Below are 15,448 nucleotides of genomic sequence, written 5' to 3'. Positions count from 1 at the left end.
TGGAATGTATTGTGGAGTGTCACTTGTTTGTACGGATGAAGTGTTGACTTGCAAAATCTCAATAGGACCACTTGTAACCACTTCCCGATAGGGTGGTGAAAGTCTAGAGGGGGGGGGGGGGGTGAATAGACTTTCAAGCTTTTTCAGATTAAATAACTCTTTGGTAACTTCAACTCTAAATAGAGCAAGTTTGTACTGCACAGCGGAATAATAGTAAAGAGTTATGCCCAACTAGTAAATTAAGTGTGCAGGTATAAGTAAGTTAGGTACAAATGATATGTAAAGTGACAGAGATATCTTGAATATATAGAGGAGATGGTTCACTCAATATATAATGACAATATTCAAGATTGTAAATAAATATCGTATCACGTCGAAAGTGTGACGAATGTTACATGCAACACGTCAAACTTGCTTAGAATAAATCACTATTTAAGCTTGAGAAGTTTGAGTCACATGCATACGTGAGAACACACTAAACCCGGATGATTAAGATTAACTGTGAATAGTAAACGGGTTAGTCGGATGAGATAGATAGATATAGCAAATAAAGTAAGTGCGGTATGTAAATGAGAGAGGCAATTTATAGTGGTTCGGAAGTGGCGTAATCTTCCTAGTCCACTTTTCTCCTTTCACGTCTAGGAGAAATTCACTATTTTCCACACACAGTTACAATAGTGAACAAGTGCTACACAGGCACTTCCTCCGGATGTCTTGCACACAGCTACACCCTACTCCGAGTGTCTCGCACACAGCTACACTCAACTCCGAGTATTTCGCACACAGCTATACTCAACGCCAACTAAGTGTTTTGCACACAGCTATACTCTTTCTACAGTTTACAAATACAAGGATTTGTATTTCTCTCTCCAACTAGATTTTGAGACTATTCAGACTAAGTCTCTTTGAATATTTGAGCACTAGCACTTTTGAATTTTGCACTTGTATTCTATCTCGTTTTTCTCTGTTCTTCTCACGCTCTTTGTCTTCAAGTCTTCATGGCTTTTTATACTCAATCAAATATATCCGTTGGAGTGGGATAATTTGATATTTGAATTTTGAATCTTCATAGCCTGATATTGTTGACAGTAGATCTTCAATTTTGATTTGATTTGTCAACTTGCCTGACAAAGTAATTATTTCTAGCACAACTTTGATTTTCTAGTTGTTTCTAAAAATATTACTTTAATTGTCAATTTGAATATCCAACGAATCTTTGAAATAAATTCATCTGATAGAATTTATTTCTAGGATAAGTTTTTATATTCATGCCTTCATAAATATTTTTCCGTTCTGATCAAATGTCTTTCAGGCAATTTTGGAGTCTTGTGGCATGTGGGTGGACTTGGAGTAAATTCCTTCGAATTTATCCAATTTCTGATCATCTTGCTCTTTTGCCACATTGTGCTCCTTTGACTTGAACATCGTGCTCCTTGACTTTGAACATTTTGCTTCTTTCGATACATTGTGCTCTTCTGACAGCATTGTGCTCCTTAGCAGCATTGTGCTTCTTAGGTGGCATTGTGCTCCTTAGCAGAATTGGTCACATTGTGCTCCTTTGGTGAGCATCGTGCTCCTTCGAACACATTGTGCTCCTTCGAACACATTGTGCTCTTTTGAACACATCGTGCTCCTTCGGACACATTGTGCTCTTTTGAACACATCGTGCTCTTTTGAACACATCGTGCTCCTTCGGACACATTGTGCTCTTTTGAACACATCGTGCTCCTTTAGCACACATTGTGCTCCTTCAAAAATCTGCCTTTTCCTTGGGGGGGGGGGGGGGGAAATCGATCTCGGGTGTGATCATTTAGAGTAAGGACCTCTACCATTTCGCCGTTAGGCTCATCCGGTCATTCCTTGCAACGCCATTGCTTTATGCTTCTTTCACGGATGAATACTCGTAGGACCAAAATTAATTTCTCAAATTAATTTTGTTCTTCCTATGGTAGATTCCTTCTGATTTCAATATTCTGATTTATGATGCTTGTACTAAAGACTTAAAAACAAAGGGGATCTAAAGATACATTTGGCTCATCAAAACTTACAAAAATATTCCTATCAGACTGATTTGAAGAGAAGATTCAGTAAACAAGATCTGTTTAGAATTGCTGAAATTAAATGTGAGATATACCAGACTAAGCAAGGTCATAATCTGTTGAATGAGTATTTTACCAGACAGAAACTGCTACGGGATGAACTTGCAATTCTAAAACCTCGGGTGTACTGTGATTGTGTAAACAAGTGTGAATGTGGGAAGAAGATTGATGATCTAAATGAACAGTCTGAAATGGATAAATTGTTTATTTTCTTGATTGGCCTACACGAAAGATATACAGGGGCTAGAAATCAAATCATGCTCATGAGGTCATTACCTGATGTCAATGAAGCTTATTCCATGGTTGCACAATAAGAAAAGCAATTTCAGATAGCAAATGGAAGTTTTGAAAGCCAGCTGTATCAAGCAGGAGAAACCAGTTCTACAAGCACTGCTTTAATGGCTAGGATAGAAGGAAATTTTCAGTGAGGAAGCAAGAAGGGCACATTCAATAACAAGAGGCCTGTGTGCACCTACTGTGGTTACACAGGACACACCCAAGACAATTGTTACAAACAACATGGCTATCCACCTAGTTGGAAGCCAATACCAAGGAACCAAGCCTCATCAAATCAAGTCCAAAGGCCATCAGGAGAACATCAGTCTGCCAATAATAGAAGCATGGCCTTCACACAAGATGATTTCAAGAGGTTCTTGGACTTTATAAAGACAAAAGATCCAGCCCTTGAACCCATGAACTCACCTCTGGATCAATCATCACAGGTGTTCATCAACACTGCCTCAGTTGATCTGCATGATGGAGGTATACTCCCTTCACTTAACTCTCTTAGATGTGACAAGAATAACTGGATTGTGGACAGTGGTGTCACTCATCATATTGTTTGTGATTTGGAACTGTTAGTAGTCACAAGAAGGCTTATAACTTGCATGTCAGTCTACCTAATGGATAGCAGGCTGAAATTGCTTCTGTTGGATCAGTTATTCGTCTTATGAGTTTATCTTAGATAGTGTGCTTTGTGTCCCTGGATTCCATTACAACTTGATCTCTGTAGCATCCTTTACTAACGACACTAGCTGCAGTATGAAAATGTGGGCTGATCAGTGTATTATACAGGATTCTCATGGCAAAGTAATTGGAAGGACTAACCTAAAAAACGGGCTGTATTACCTTGTTTCTCATGTTCTTTCTTCAATTGTCTGTAATTCCATTTCTAGCACAAACAAATGTACTATGTGGCATGCCTCATACTCCAAAGTAGTTTTGTTAAAGGAGCATGATCCTATGATACATGTTGATAAGAATTTGATATGTGATAGTTGTTATTTGGCAAAACATAAAAGGCTTCCATTCCAATCTAGTGTTTCTTTGTCAAGTAATTGCTTTGATTTAGTGCATATTGATATATGTGGTCCCTACAAAATAGCCAACATTCATAGCCAGCACTACTTTCTCACTATTTTGGATGATCATAGTAGGACTGTTTGGATATATTTGATGAATTTAAAATCAGAAGTCAGAGATATAATCAGAGGATTCTGCAATCTGGTAGAGAATCAATTTGGGGCTCAAATAAAATGCATAAGGACTGATAATGGCTTAGAGTTCAACATGCTTGATTTTTTCAGACAGAAGGGAATTGTGCATCAAACTTCATGCACCTACACTCCTCAGCAGAACAGTAGAGTGGAGACAAAGCATGGGCATTTGCAATCTATTGCAAGGGCTCTCAAGTTCCAAGAAAATTTTCCAGAACATTTTTGGGGTGAGTGTTTACTTCATGTAGCCTACATCATCAACAGACTGCCATCCAGTGCTATCAACAATCAGGTCCCTTACAAGGTTTTGATGGGAAAAGTTCCACAATATCATCATTTGAAGGTTTTTGGGTGCTTAGCTTATGCAACTACTATAGGACCAAGGTTTAAGTTGGATGCTAAAGCCAAGAGGTGTATCTTTCTTGGTTATGCCAGTGGTACTAAAGGACACAAGTTGTATGATCTGGTGTCCAAACAGGTATTCATATCAAGAGATGTTGTTTTCTATGAGCACTTGTTTCCCTTCCAGCAGGTCCGTCACTCACAAGAAGGGATCTGTCAAATAACACTTCTTACTATGAATCAGGCCCCTATGGAAGATCCAGATACACCTCAATCTTGTGAGCAGCCAAACAATACTGAGCAGGATCATGGAGATGAGATACCTGAACAGCCAACAGATATGCATATCCATGATATCCATGATCAAGCCAATAGCAGCACAGAACATACATGTTCTCATTCATTGAGTGAACAACACTTGAAGTACTACAAAAATCTCATTCCCTAGTGAGGAGCAATCAGCAAGTTACAAGAAGATCTACAATACAGAAACAGGTTCCTAACTATCTACAAGACTATGTTTGCCAAAATGCAACAGTCAAGACTACACCTTATCCTGTATGTACAGTGCTGAGCTATAAAAGGCTTGAGCCTTCCTTCCAGTCCTTTGCCATGAACATCATCAGCCATTCTGAACCAAAAACCTATCAGGAAGCAGTCCAACATGAGTGTTGGAGAAAGGCAATGCAGGATGAGATCACAGCTTTGGAAAGGAACAATACATGGAAATTGGTGAGTCTACCCCCTTCCAATAAACCAATTGGTTGCAAATGGGTTTATAAGGTCAAACATAAGGCTGATGGAACAATAGACAGATACAAGGCAAGACTTGCAGCTAAGGGCTACAACCAAACACTTGGGGTTGATTACTTGGACACATTCAGTCCAGTAGCTAAGATGACTACCATTAGAACTCTCCTAGTAGTTGCAGCAGCAAAGAACTGGCACATACACCAAATGGATGTCAACAATGTTTTTCTCCATGGGGATTTAGAAGAAGAAGTATATATGCAGCCACATCTTGGTTTCCTAGGAGCAGAAAGTGGGCAGGTATGCAAGTTCATCAAGTCTTTATATGGCTTGAAACAAGCCAGTAGGCAATGGAACACTAAGTTGAGTATTGCCCTACAAAATATGAGATTCAGACAATCCCTACCTGATAATTCCTTGTTTAGTGAAAATAGCTCCTTTGTAGCATTGTTAGTATATGGTGATGATATAATTGTTGCAAGTGCTGAACTAGACATCATACAAGAAGTTAAGAAGCAGCTTAATGACAGTTTTCAGATCAAAGATCTAGGGCCTATAAAGTATTTCCTTGGCCTAGAAGTTGCTAGACAAAAGAAGGGAATTGTAGTCTGCCAGAGAAAATATGCTTTGGAGCTGCTTGATGACACGGGTTACACTAATGCAAAACCAGTACACAGCCCTACAGTTCCCTCACACAAACTAAGCAAGAATGAGGGAGAGCCACTTGAAGATAACTCACAGTACAGAAGAATAGTAGGCAAGCTCATATACTTGACAATTACCAGACCTGATATTAGTTTTGCTACTCAACAGTTATCTCAATTCCTTGACAAACCTACTCATCTACATATGCAAGCTGCTCACAGAGTGTTGAGATATATAAAAGCTGCCCCTGGTCAAGGACTTTTCTTCCCAACAACATCTGATTTACAGCTCAAGGCTTTTTTTTTTTATTCTGATTGGGGGGCTTGTATTGATACAAGAAAATCTGTTACTGGTTTCTGTGTATTCCTAGGGGAGGCTCTGATTTCATGGAAGTCTAAGAAGCAAGCAACAGTCTCTAAATCATCCTCAGAGGCAGAATATAGAGCATTAGCAGCCACAACTTGTGAAGTGCAATGGTTAACTTTTCTATTGTATTCGTCCCAATCGTCCAAACACCTGAAAGAGTGAAAGTTATGGGATGTAAATGGGTTTTTGTAAGAAAGAGAAATGAGAGAAATGAAGTTACGAGATACAAAGCAAGACTCGTAGCTCAAGGATTCTCTCAAAGACCAGGTATCGATTATGATGAAACATATTCCCCCGTAGTGGATGCTATAACATTACGATACCTTATTAGCTTAACTGTACATGAAAGGCTAAATATGCAACTAATGGATGTGGTAATAACTTATCTGTATAGATCACTTGATAGTGATATCTATATGAAAATCCCTGAAGGATTGAAAATGGCTGAAAGGCATAAAACGAGTCCTCGAGAACTTTATTCAATAAAGTTACAAAGATCTTTATATGGATTAAAACAATCAGGATGCATGTGGTATAACCGACTTAGTGAATATTTACTAAAAGAAGGTTATACCAATGATCAAATTTCTCCATGTGTTTTTATAAAGAGATCTAAACATGGATTCGTTATAATCGTTGTTTATGTTGATGATTTGAACATCATTGGAACCCCCGAGGAAATCTCAAAAACAGTGGATTATTTGAAAATGGAATTTGAGATGAAAGATCTTGGGATAACAAAATTCCGTCTTAGCCTACAAATTGAACATTTGGATAAAGGAATTTTTGTCCATCAATCAAATTATACAAAAAGGGTCCTTAGGAGATTTTATATGGATAAAGCACATCCATTGAGTAGCCCGATGAGTGTTCGATCTCTTGATGTGAAAAATGACCTTTTTCGACCTCAAGAAGATGATGAAGAAATCCTTGGTCCAGAAGTGCCATATCTTAGTGCAATAGGTGCACTAATGTATCTTGCTAACAACACAAGCCCTGATATTGCATTTTCTGTTAATTTGTTAACAAGATATAGTTCTTGTCCAACACGAAGGCACTGGAATGGCATCAAGCATATATTACGCTACCTCCAAGGAATTGTTTATTTGGGGTTATTTTATGCAAAAGATTCTAAATTAGACTTGGTTGGTTTTGCAGATGTTGGGTATCTTTCGGATCCGCATAAAGTCGATCCCAAACTGGTTATTTGTTTATGAGTGCAGGTACAACTATATCTTGGCGTTCCACTAAGCAAACACTTGTTGCCACTTCTTCAAATCATGTTGAGCTAATCGCTATTCATGAAGCAAGTCGAGAGTGTGTATGACCTAAATCAATTGCTCAATACATTAGCGAAGCATGTGGTCTATCTGTGGATGACACTCCAACAACAACATATGAAGACAATGCAGCATGTATCGCCCAGTTGAAGGAGGGAAACATCAAGGGAGACAGAATAAAGCACATTTCACCAAAGTTCTTCTTCACTCATAACCTTTAGAAAAAAGGTGAAATCAATATTCAACAGATTCGTTCAAGTGAGAACTTAGCAAATCTGTTCCCCAATATTCACTCATGACCTTCAGAAAAAAGATGTACAACGCCTTTGAAATAAAATGAGGATATATATATATATATATATATATATATATATATATATATATATCCGATTTGGTCTATATTTTAAACAGGTCAACAAATATAATTTGTAACGCAACTGAGCAACTAGAGGCTAGCTGGCTAAACTAGAACTAGTTTGCCAGCCAACTTATTACTTAAAATTATATTATGTGTTTGTAAATATTAATTTTTGTATAATTCAATATTTGAATCGATCTCTAATCCCATAATTAACAACTAATATCCCACCTAATTAAATAATTTGTATTTTTTTTATAAAATATTTAGTTTGTGCATATAATGTTTGTTTAGATTTGGGGTGGGCGTTTCGGATTTCGGTTCAGGTTTTTAGATTTCGGTTTTTCAATTAAAAAAATAAATAAATAAATAAATAAATAAGTTAAACCATTCGGTTTAACGTTAGATTTCCGTTCGGTTCGATTACGGTTCAGATTTAATTCGGTTCGGTTTAAGATCTCCAAATTTCAACATTTCATAATTTTTCGAACATACTATCAAACAATACATATTCACATAATCCAAATCCAAACTCTAAACATTATATAACAAAATAGCAATCAAAGTTCAAACACAATACTAAGTACTAATTACCAAGCATCAGTTAACTCTTTTGCACAACCGACTCTTCAGTTGGTTCGCTTGAAATGTTTTATTGACAAGATGAATAATCATCTATCTGTAAAGTTGATATTAGAAGAACAAGTGTCAAGTACTATATAATTTATTTTTGGACACAATCTGTCATTGTTAGTGCACTCGAAATATATTCCAGTGCTATAAAATAATTATAGTGCATTGGAAATTAACATTAGAATGTCTGTAAAGCACATTAAATTTAATTTATAGAAACATGAAACAAAAAAAAAAACAAAAAAAAAAAAAAAAAAAAAAAAAAAAACCCTTAATATTGTAAATATAACTCAAGTTAAATATAATTGTGAGGTAAAGAACAATTGCGACAAACAACAAAAGTGCAATATAGAGAACAAACTATAAAGAAATCAAATAAAAGCTTTAAGGGAGATACCAGTGAGAATAAAAATTGAACGGCAAAGCAGGCATCAAGAGACTTGGATTTACTTTATTATTATTATTATTATTATTATTATTATTATTATTATTATTATTATTATTATTATTTATAAAAAAAAAATTTATATGATATTCAGTTCGGTTCGATTTTTGTCAAACCGTTCGGTTTCGGTTCGATTCGGTACCGAACCGTTCAATGTTCTATTACTAGTTCGGATCGGATAAACAGAACCGAATTGCCCACTCCTAGTTTAGATAATTAAATTTAAATTTTAATTGGTTTAACCTATATTTTAACATTTTAAAATATGTATATAATATTTTTATTTTATAATTATAATATCTTTAATTCAACGCCCTATTAATTCGCAAAGTTGATAAAACATATAGTTTATAAATTTATGTAATTTATCTAATAATTAATAAATAAACTTATATTAACTCTATATTTATATGAAAGCTTATGTAAAGTTATAATTTGTCATATTAATTAATGATGGTAAGAAACATAATTTGATTAATTTAAATATATAAAATTTAACTAATTTTTATTGTTTATATGCTTTTTTTAGTACACCATGAACTGGAATGGGATTTGAGTATATAAAATTTAACTATAATGTTTATTTGAACCAGAGACCTTCATTAGGGAAAACAAATGTGATGTTATCAAATCACAGGTGCTTGCTTATATGTTATAGGGAAAGGGTCAAATATGCCCTCAACTTTAGCTTAAAAGTCAATTAGGCCCTAAACCTTTTAAAGGTTCAATTACACCCATCAACAATTCATTTAGGTGCAATGAAGCCCAAAAACAAGTTAATGATCTGCTATCACAGGTCATTAGGGTTCAAGCCACCTTCCGGCGAATTTTTCGACAAAAAAAAGGTGACCAGCAACCGACTCAGATTTGCCGAAAATTTTGCCGGTCACTTCTTTTGTCGAAAATTTCGCCGGTCACTTTTTTTTTTTTTTTGCTGGAAAATTCGCCGGAAGGTGGCCTGAACCCTAATGACATGTGATAGCATGTAATTAATTTGTTTTTGGGCTTCATTGCACTTAAATGAATTGTTGATGAATGTAATTGCACCTTTAAAAAGTTTAGAGGCCTAATTGACTTTTAAACTAAAGTTCGAGGACCTATTTGATCCTTTTTCCCGTTGTTATATAATACTTATATAACTATATTTTTTTTTTGAAGAAATATAAATATATATAACTAAACTACAGTACAAAATATTTATTACATTATTGTTGTATATATTTAGCATGTGAGGTTATCCCCAGGATGAACACCAAGTTGCTGGCAGTACTGTGTGTAATACTCAACCCTCTTCCTAACGGTGACCGGATTAGTCCCGTCGCACTCAAGTTGGCCGCTGATGGTGCGAATGGTGGCGCCAAAACCCTGACCGGTGGTGATGAGAGAATGGCAGTTGTTCATCCAAAACCACAGGGCGGTTTTGAAGGAAATAACCGGGTCTGTGGCGACGACGTCCGGATTGTTTAGACCGTCGAAACCGATGCTTTGGCCGGCCGGTCCATAGTTGAAATTCCAGGATAGTTGGAACGGCCCACGACCATAGTACTTCTTTCCGGGTGCACAGGGATATTGTTTGTTGCTCTTGTCGCAGAAGTCTCTGGATGCACCGTCAATCTCATTTATGTAGCACATATCTGAAAATAAATTTTAATAACAAAATTTACCAATAATTTAGAAACACTTCTTCTGCCAGTAAAGGTAAAGTCCAGAAATTGGTACGTGGCTACTGGCTAGGGTATTGTTGAGATGAGGTTGGTAAAGGGCCAAGCTCAGCACTCTGACTGTCGAAAATGTGTGACGGGATAAGGAAATGAAGTTACGTTTTCGCTACTAGCCGTGATAAGCGTCAGGAGCTTGAATCCCAACAAGAGTTAAGACTAATTAGTGCCAGAAGGAATAGCTGGTAAAGAGCTAAGTCTAGCACCCTGACTCTAGAAAATAGGTGGCGGTATAAGGAAATAAAGTTACATCTTCTCCTACTATCTATAATTTTGGAATAAGGGTCAAATAGGCTACTCAATTGCACACCAAAGTGCAATTAGGCCACCGAACTCAAAAAAGATGCAATTGGGTTCTTAAACAACACAAAATTATGCAATTAGGTCCAAAATGACCTGTTTACCTGAAATTGTAGGTTACCTATTTTAAAAATAATTTTTAAAACTAATTTTAAATAAAATAATTAATTAAAATTAAAAAAAAAATTAAACATGTCGGAGACGAAGAGCTTGGTTGGAGACGAAGACCTTCGTCTCCATGGTCAGGAGACAAAGGTTCTCCCTGACCATGGGGACGAACCTGCTGGAGACGAATCGTCTCCGCCAGGTTTAGTTTATATATATATATATATATATATATATATATATATATATATATATATATATATATATATATATATATATAAATTAATTGTTTTATTTAAAATTAGTTTTACATTTTTTTTTAATCGGTAACCTACAACATCAGGTAAACAGGTTATTTTAGACCTAATTGTATAATTTTGTGTTGTTCAGAGATTTAATTGCATCTTTTTAATGTTCAATCATCTAATTGCACTTTGGTGTGCACTTCAGTGGCCTATTTGACCCTTATTCCTATAATTTTGAGTGCACTAGTAAACGTATGATCCTAACACTTAAAAAAGATGATTAACTTACTTCCAGTTTCGTAAGTAACGTGGGCGAAAAACGCCGCAATTTCCCGCTTAGAGTCATCGGCGCTACCAACCGTTCCGAACTGCGGATAAGAGTTGACGGCGTCAAGAAACGAAGTTCGCGTGTAGAAGCCCTTCCCTTCGCAGCCGGAATCCGCCTGATCGGCAATTCCGTTGAAAAACGCATCTGACACGATGTCGGAAACGGACCCGCCGCTGCTTGGAGAGATTGCAATAAGAGCTAAGCATACCAAAAGTGAACCAAAATAAGCCATTTTAATTTCACTATTGCAAAAGTGTTGGCGATAGGAGTATTTATAGTGTAAAGAGGGTTATCTGATGGCTGCAAATTTGCTTTATATTGACTTTGGCTGCAAATTACCTCATTATATTTTTAAAGATGAGGTGATTCATATTCATACGGTTTTTGTGTATTTGTTGACTTTGACTTTGACTTTGACTTTTTATCCATCTCAATTCCTCCATTATACGGAGTATTTATTACTTAGAACTAATATTGTATTTACTTTGACTTGCATGATCTCAATACCTTCGTTGGGATAATAGAATATATTTTTTAAAAAATAATTTATTTTTCAAAAAATATTTTCATTTTCTTGTATATACTAAAAATAAAAAATTAATCTTTTTCTATTTAACTAAAAGTTAAAAATTATATTTTTTCAGTTTGATTCATCTATTTAATACACCAACATATATCAATTACAAAATTATTTCTTTTAAAATATTAATTTTTAATGTTGGTCATAATTTTTATTTATTTTTAAATAACATTTATGACTTAAATATGGCGTTGTTTGGTAGAGTTTATTTTAGAGCTTATGACTTATTTTAAACTACTAAGCTATAAGATTTGTTTGGAAAAACATAAGAGTTTAAAAGAATAGCTTATTTTTAATAGTAATTATAATAAAAATGTAAATAAATACTTTTTAACTTGTAACATATTATAATAAAAATAAATACATGAATTGATAAATATATAATTCTAAACTAAAGAAATTGAACAAAAAATATTTTTTTTGGATGTGGGCCAAGCCAAAAAATATATATATTTTTATTATATGGTTTCTATACTCAATTCATATTTAATTAGATACTGATAAATGTAATAACTCTTAATTAAAAAATTGGAGAATAACTAGCTAGGTTGGCATGGGTGGTCGTGCACTCTCATTCCTTAAGATAGGTTGGGAGTTCAAACCTCATCTCGTATGAAAAAATTAATTTGGCTAGCACTTTGTCCCTCCTATAGTTAGGGTCTGCTTATGACATCTCATGGCCTGACAAAAAAAAAAAGAAATTGATGAATTTTTTATTTTTATTCCTCCTATAGTTAGGGTCTGCTTAGGACATCTCATGGCCTGACAAAAAAAAAAAATTGACGAATTTTTTATTTTTATTTGTTATGGGGAAGGTTAAGAACTCAACATTTTTATTGCTTAGTGACCCAACTAAATTCATGTTTTAATTACTCGTTGATAAATGTAATAAGTCTAAACTAAAAAAATTAAAATTAAAATAATAATTATTGTTTGACCCTGCTCAATATTTTATTGTTTGACCCAGCTCAACCATACACATATTTTAACTAGATTAGCTTAATATCTAGTTTAAATAATAATTAGACAAATGGTTAGTTGGGTAACCTACCTATTTGACACCACTCAAAGGAAGAATAAAAATTTTAAAAAATTTTCTTATTAAAAATCTCAAAAAACATTTTTCAATAAAATAGGTCAGTTTTTATTTGAACAAAATGAGTATTTTTTTTCTTTTTTTTTGAAGATAAAGATGCTAATTCATTAATCATAGGCTGAAACGTTTACAATAAAGATCCATGGAATGGTCAAACATTCCTTACAGTCAGAAATAGAAACATGTGCATATGCCAAACATCCAAAAACCTTGAGATATTTGATAGAAGGTTTTCTCCCACTCCAAGCTTCTTCGGGTGTCTTATCACGGACACTTTTAGTTGGACACCTATTCAACACATAGACAGCACAAGCAACAGCTTCTACCCAAAAAGGCTTAGGCAGATTCTTGGATTTCAACCTGCACCTTACCATATCCATGATAGACCTATTCTTCCTCTCAGCCACTCTGTTTTGTTGTGGAGTGTATCTAGCTGTCATCTGGTGTTGGATACCCTTCTTCTTCAGAAAATCATCACAGGCAATATATTATGTACCTCTATCAGTTCTCAAGATTTTAATTTCATAACCACTTTGCTTCTCAACAAAAGCCTTAAATTGTTTGAAAACATCACATGCTTCAGACTTTTGCTTCAGAAAGTAAACTCATGTTTTTCTACTGAAATCATCAACGAAAGTAATAAAGTACTTATAACCTCCATGTGAGGGAATCTCCAACGAACACAGGTCTGAATGAATAATCTCTAACTGTTTTGTGGCTCTTCTTGACTTGCCCACATGGAAGGGATCTCTATGCTTCTTCCCAATCACACAAATCTCACAGATACGATTAGGGACATTCACAACAGGTAAATCAGAAACAAGTTCCTTTCTCGCAAGATAGTTTAATCCAGATAAATGAAAATGCCCAAACTGCATATTCCATAACCAATTATCATCGCAAACTTCAGAATTAAAGCAAGCAATGAGAGTATGCTTAATTTTCAAAGGAAATAGTCGATTTTGGGACATATTTACCTTTGGAATTAAAACTCCTTTAGCATCTGCTATGGTACAACACCCCTGAGCAATATCTATCTTATATCCTTTTTCTGACAACTGTCCCATACTCAACAAATTTTGGTGTAGTTCAAGAACATAGAACACATCGGATATAAAATTGTGAGTACCATCCTTCAACTGAATAGAGATTTTACCTTTTCCCAAAATTGGCACTTTTGACTTATTGCCAAATGTCACTTCAGACCGGACTGATTCATCCAGTTCAGAAAACAATTCTTTCTTCACACACATATGGTTACTACACCTAGTATCCAAGAACCATATGTTTTTATGTGTAGAAAAACTATCGCTGGCTAAAAGTAAAGTTTCAGAACTCTCACCAGAATTTTCAGCAGTGTTTTCAGCAATGTTTGCTTGATTTCCACGATTGTCTTCATTATACCAGCAATCTGCAATCTTGTGTCCATACTTGCCACAATTGTAGCAATGAAATGGAAATTTACCTCCTTGTTTGGTATTACCTCCACCTCTTACTTGGTTGAAGTTACCACTTCCTCCTCCTTGGTTGGAGTTACCACGACCTCTTCCACCAGAACCTCCTCTTCCTCTTCCACGACCTCTACTAGATCCTCCACCTCTTTGATTAGTGCCAGTCACATTAAGGGTGACTTGACTCTTCAAAGCTTCTTCAGCTAGTGGTTCCGATTTTGACGCAATTCTGTCAATATGACTTTCTACCATACCTTTCAGCTCTGCAATTGATAAGAGCTCAGTTTTGTGTGACTCTATGATCGAAGCCACCACATGGTCATACTTCATCGGCATAGTTCGTAGAACTTTTTCAACCACTGCACCATCTTCAATCGTATCTCCGTATAACATCATCTTATTCACCATATCAATAAGACGAGTGAAATACGCGTCTACTGTTTCTGTAGAGGTCATCTCACAATTGTCGTACAACCTTCTCAACGACTGCAACTTAGACTTCTGCGCCCGATCAACTCCTTTGTTTGACACCTTTAAGATGTCCCAAGCTTGCTTTGCTATTTGAGCACGAGCTAATTGCCCAAAAATGGAGTAATGAACACCTTGGTGAATCTGACCCAAAGCCAATTGATCTCACCGTGTTTGGGCTGCATTAGCTCCTTCGAGTAGACCGGGATCAACAAAGCTCCAAAGATTTTGAGCTTTCAAATGTGTGGACATCAGGTCGAGTTTCCCGTCTAATTTGGGACCTGACCATACAATATTGAAATTTGCAGCCATATTTCACTACGGGAAATATCTCGGGATTGAAAGGTTGACTGGCTCTGATACCAAATGTTAGATATATTAAATAATAATATATCTATATTAGATATATATATATTATATATAATATATCTATATACGCATATATAAAATTGAGAGAAAGAGAGAGAGGAATGAATGTGATTTTATTTAATGAATAAATCGATTGAATACATCTTATTTATACTAAAAGAATGATAACTAGCAAAGCTGAAATTTAGGCCTAATGCTCTAATCCATGATCCACGTACATACACGTACATACTGCATTCATGTACTGCTATGCTGCATGGCCCACGTAGTGCATTAATTTATAACAAACTTATTATACTTGGTTTAACAATTATAATAATATTATTATTATAACAATTCTCGGTAGTCTTTCCGATGTCCTGCAACCGGTTATC

At 35.3% G+C, this 15,448-nt stretch overlaps 2 protein-coding genes across 2 annotated transcripts; one reads left to right on the top strand and one right to left on the bottom strand.

Annotated features, from left to right (window-relative positions):
- Positions 1–4,549: 4,549 nt before the first annotated feature.
- On the top strand, positions 4,550–5,860 carry LOC109183502 (uncharacterized mitochondrial protein AtMg00810-like). Its single transcript, XM_019333607.1, has one exon. The coding sequence runs from the start codon at positions 4,550–4,552 to the stop codon at positions 5,858–5,860; it is 1,311 nt and encodes a 436-aa protein (XP_019189152.1).
- A 3,760-nt stretch (positions 5,861–9,620) lies between these two features.
- Positions 9,621–11,397, bottom strand: LOC109183509 (endochitinase EP3-like). The gene is made up of 2 exons (XM_019333614.1): positions 11,072–11,397; positions 9,621–10,048 (listed from the first exon to the last, which is right to left on the bottom strand). Exons 1-2 carry the CDS (start codon positions 11,340–11,342, stop codon positions 9,636–9,638), a joined length of 684 nt encoding a protein of 227 aa, XP_019189159.1. The 5' UTR covers positions 11,343–11,397; the 3' UTR covers positions 9,621–9,635.
- Between the last annotated feature and the right edge of the window lie 4,051 nt (positions 11,398–15,448).

The sequence above is a fragment of the Ipomoea nil genome, unplaced genomic scaffold, assembly GCF_001879475.1.
Source record: "Ipomoea nil cultivar Tokyo-kokei standard unplaced genomic scaffold, Asagao_1.1 scaffold1129, whole genome shotgun sequence".
NCBI classification, from domain to species: Eukaryota; Viridiplantae; Streptophyta; class Magnoliopsida; order Solanales; family Convolvulaceae; genus Ipomoea; species Ipomoea nil.
This window is presented reverse-complemented; position numbering and strand designations above follow the sequence as displayed.

Excerpts from the sequence above, each read along its gene's own strand:
- LOC109183502 (XM_019333607.1), top strand. The coding sequence starts at position 4,550 with ATGAACATCATCAGCCATTCTGAACCAAAAACCTATCAGGAAGCAGTC.
- LOC109183509 (XM_019333614.1), bottom strand. The coding sequence starts at position 11,342 with ATGGCTTATTTTGGTTCACTTTTGGTATGCTTAGCTCTTATTGCAATC. Across the intron at positions 10,049-11,071 it reads CGTTACTTACGAAACTGGAA|ATATGTGCTACATAAATGAG; the intron begins GTAAGTTAATCA and ends ATTTATTTTCAG.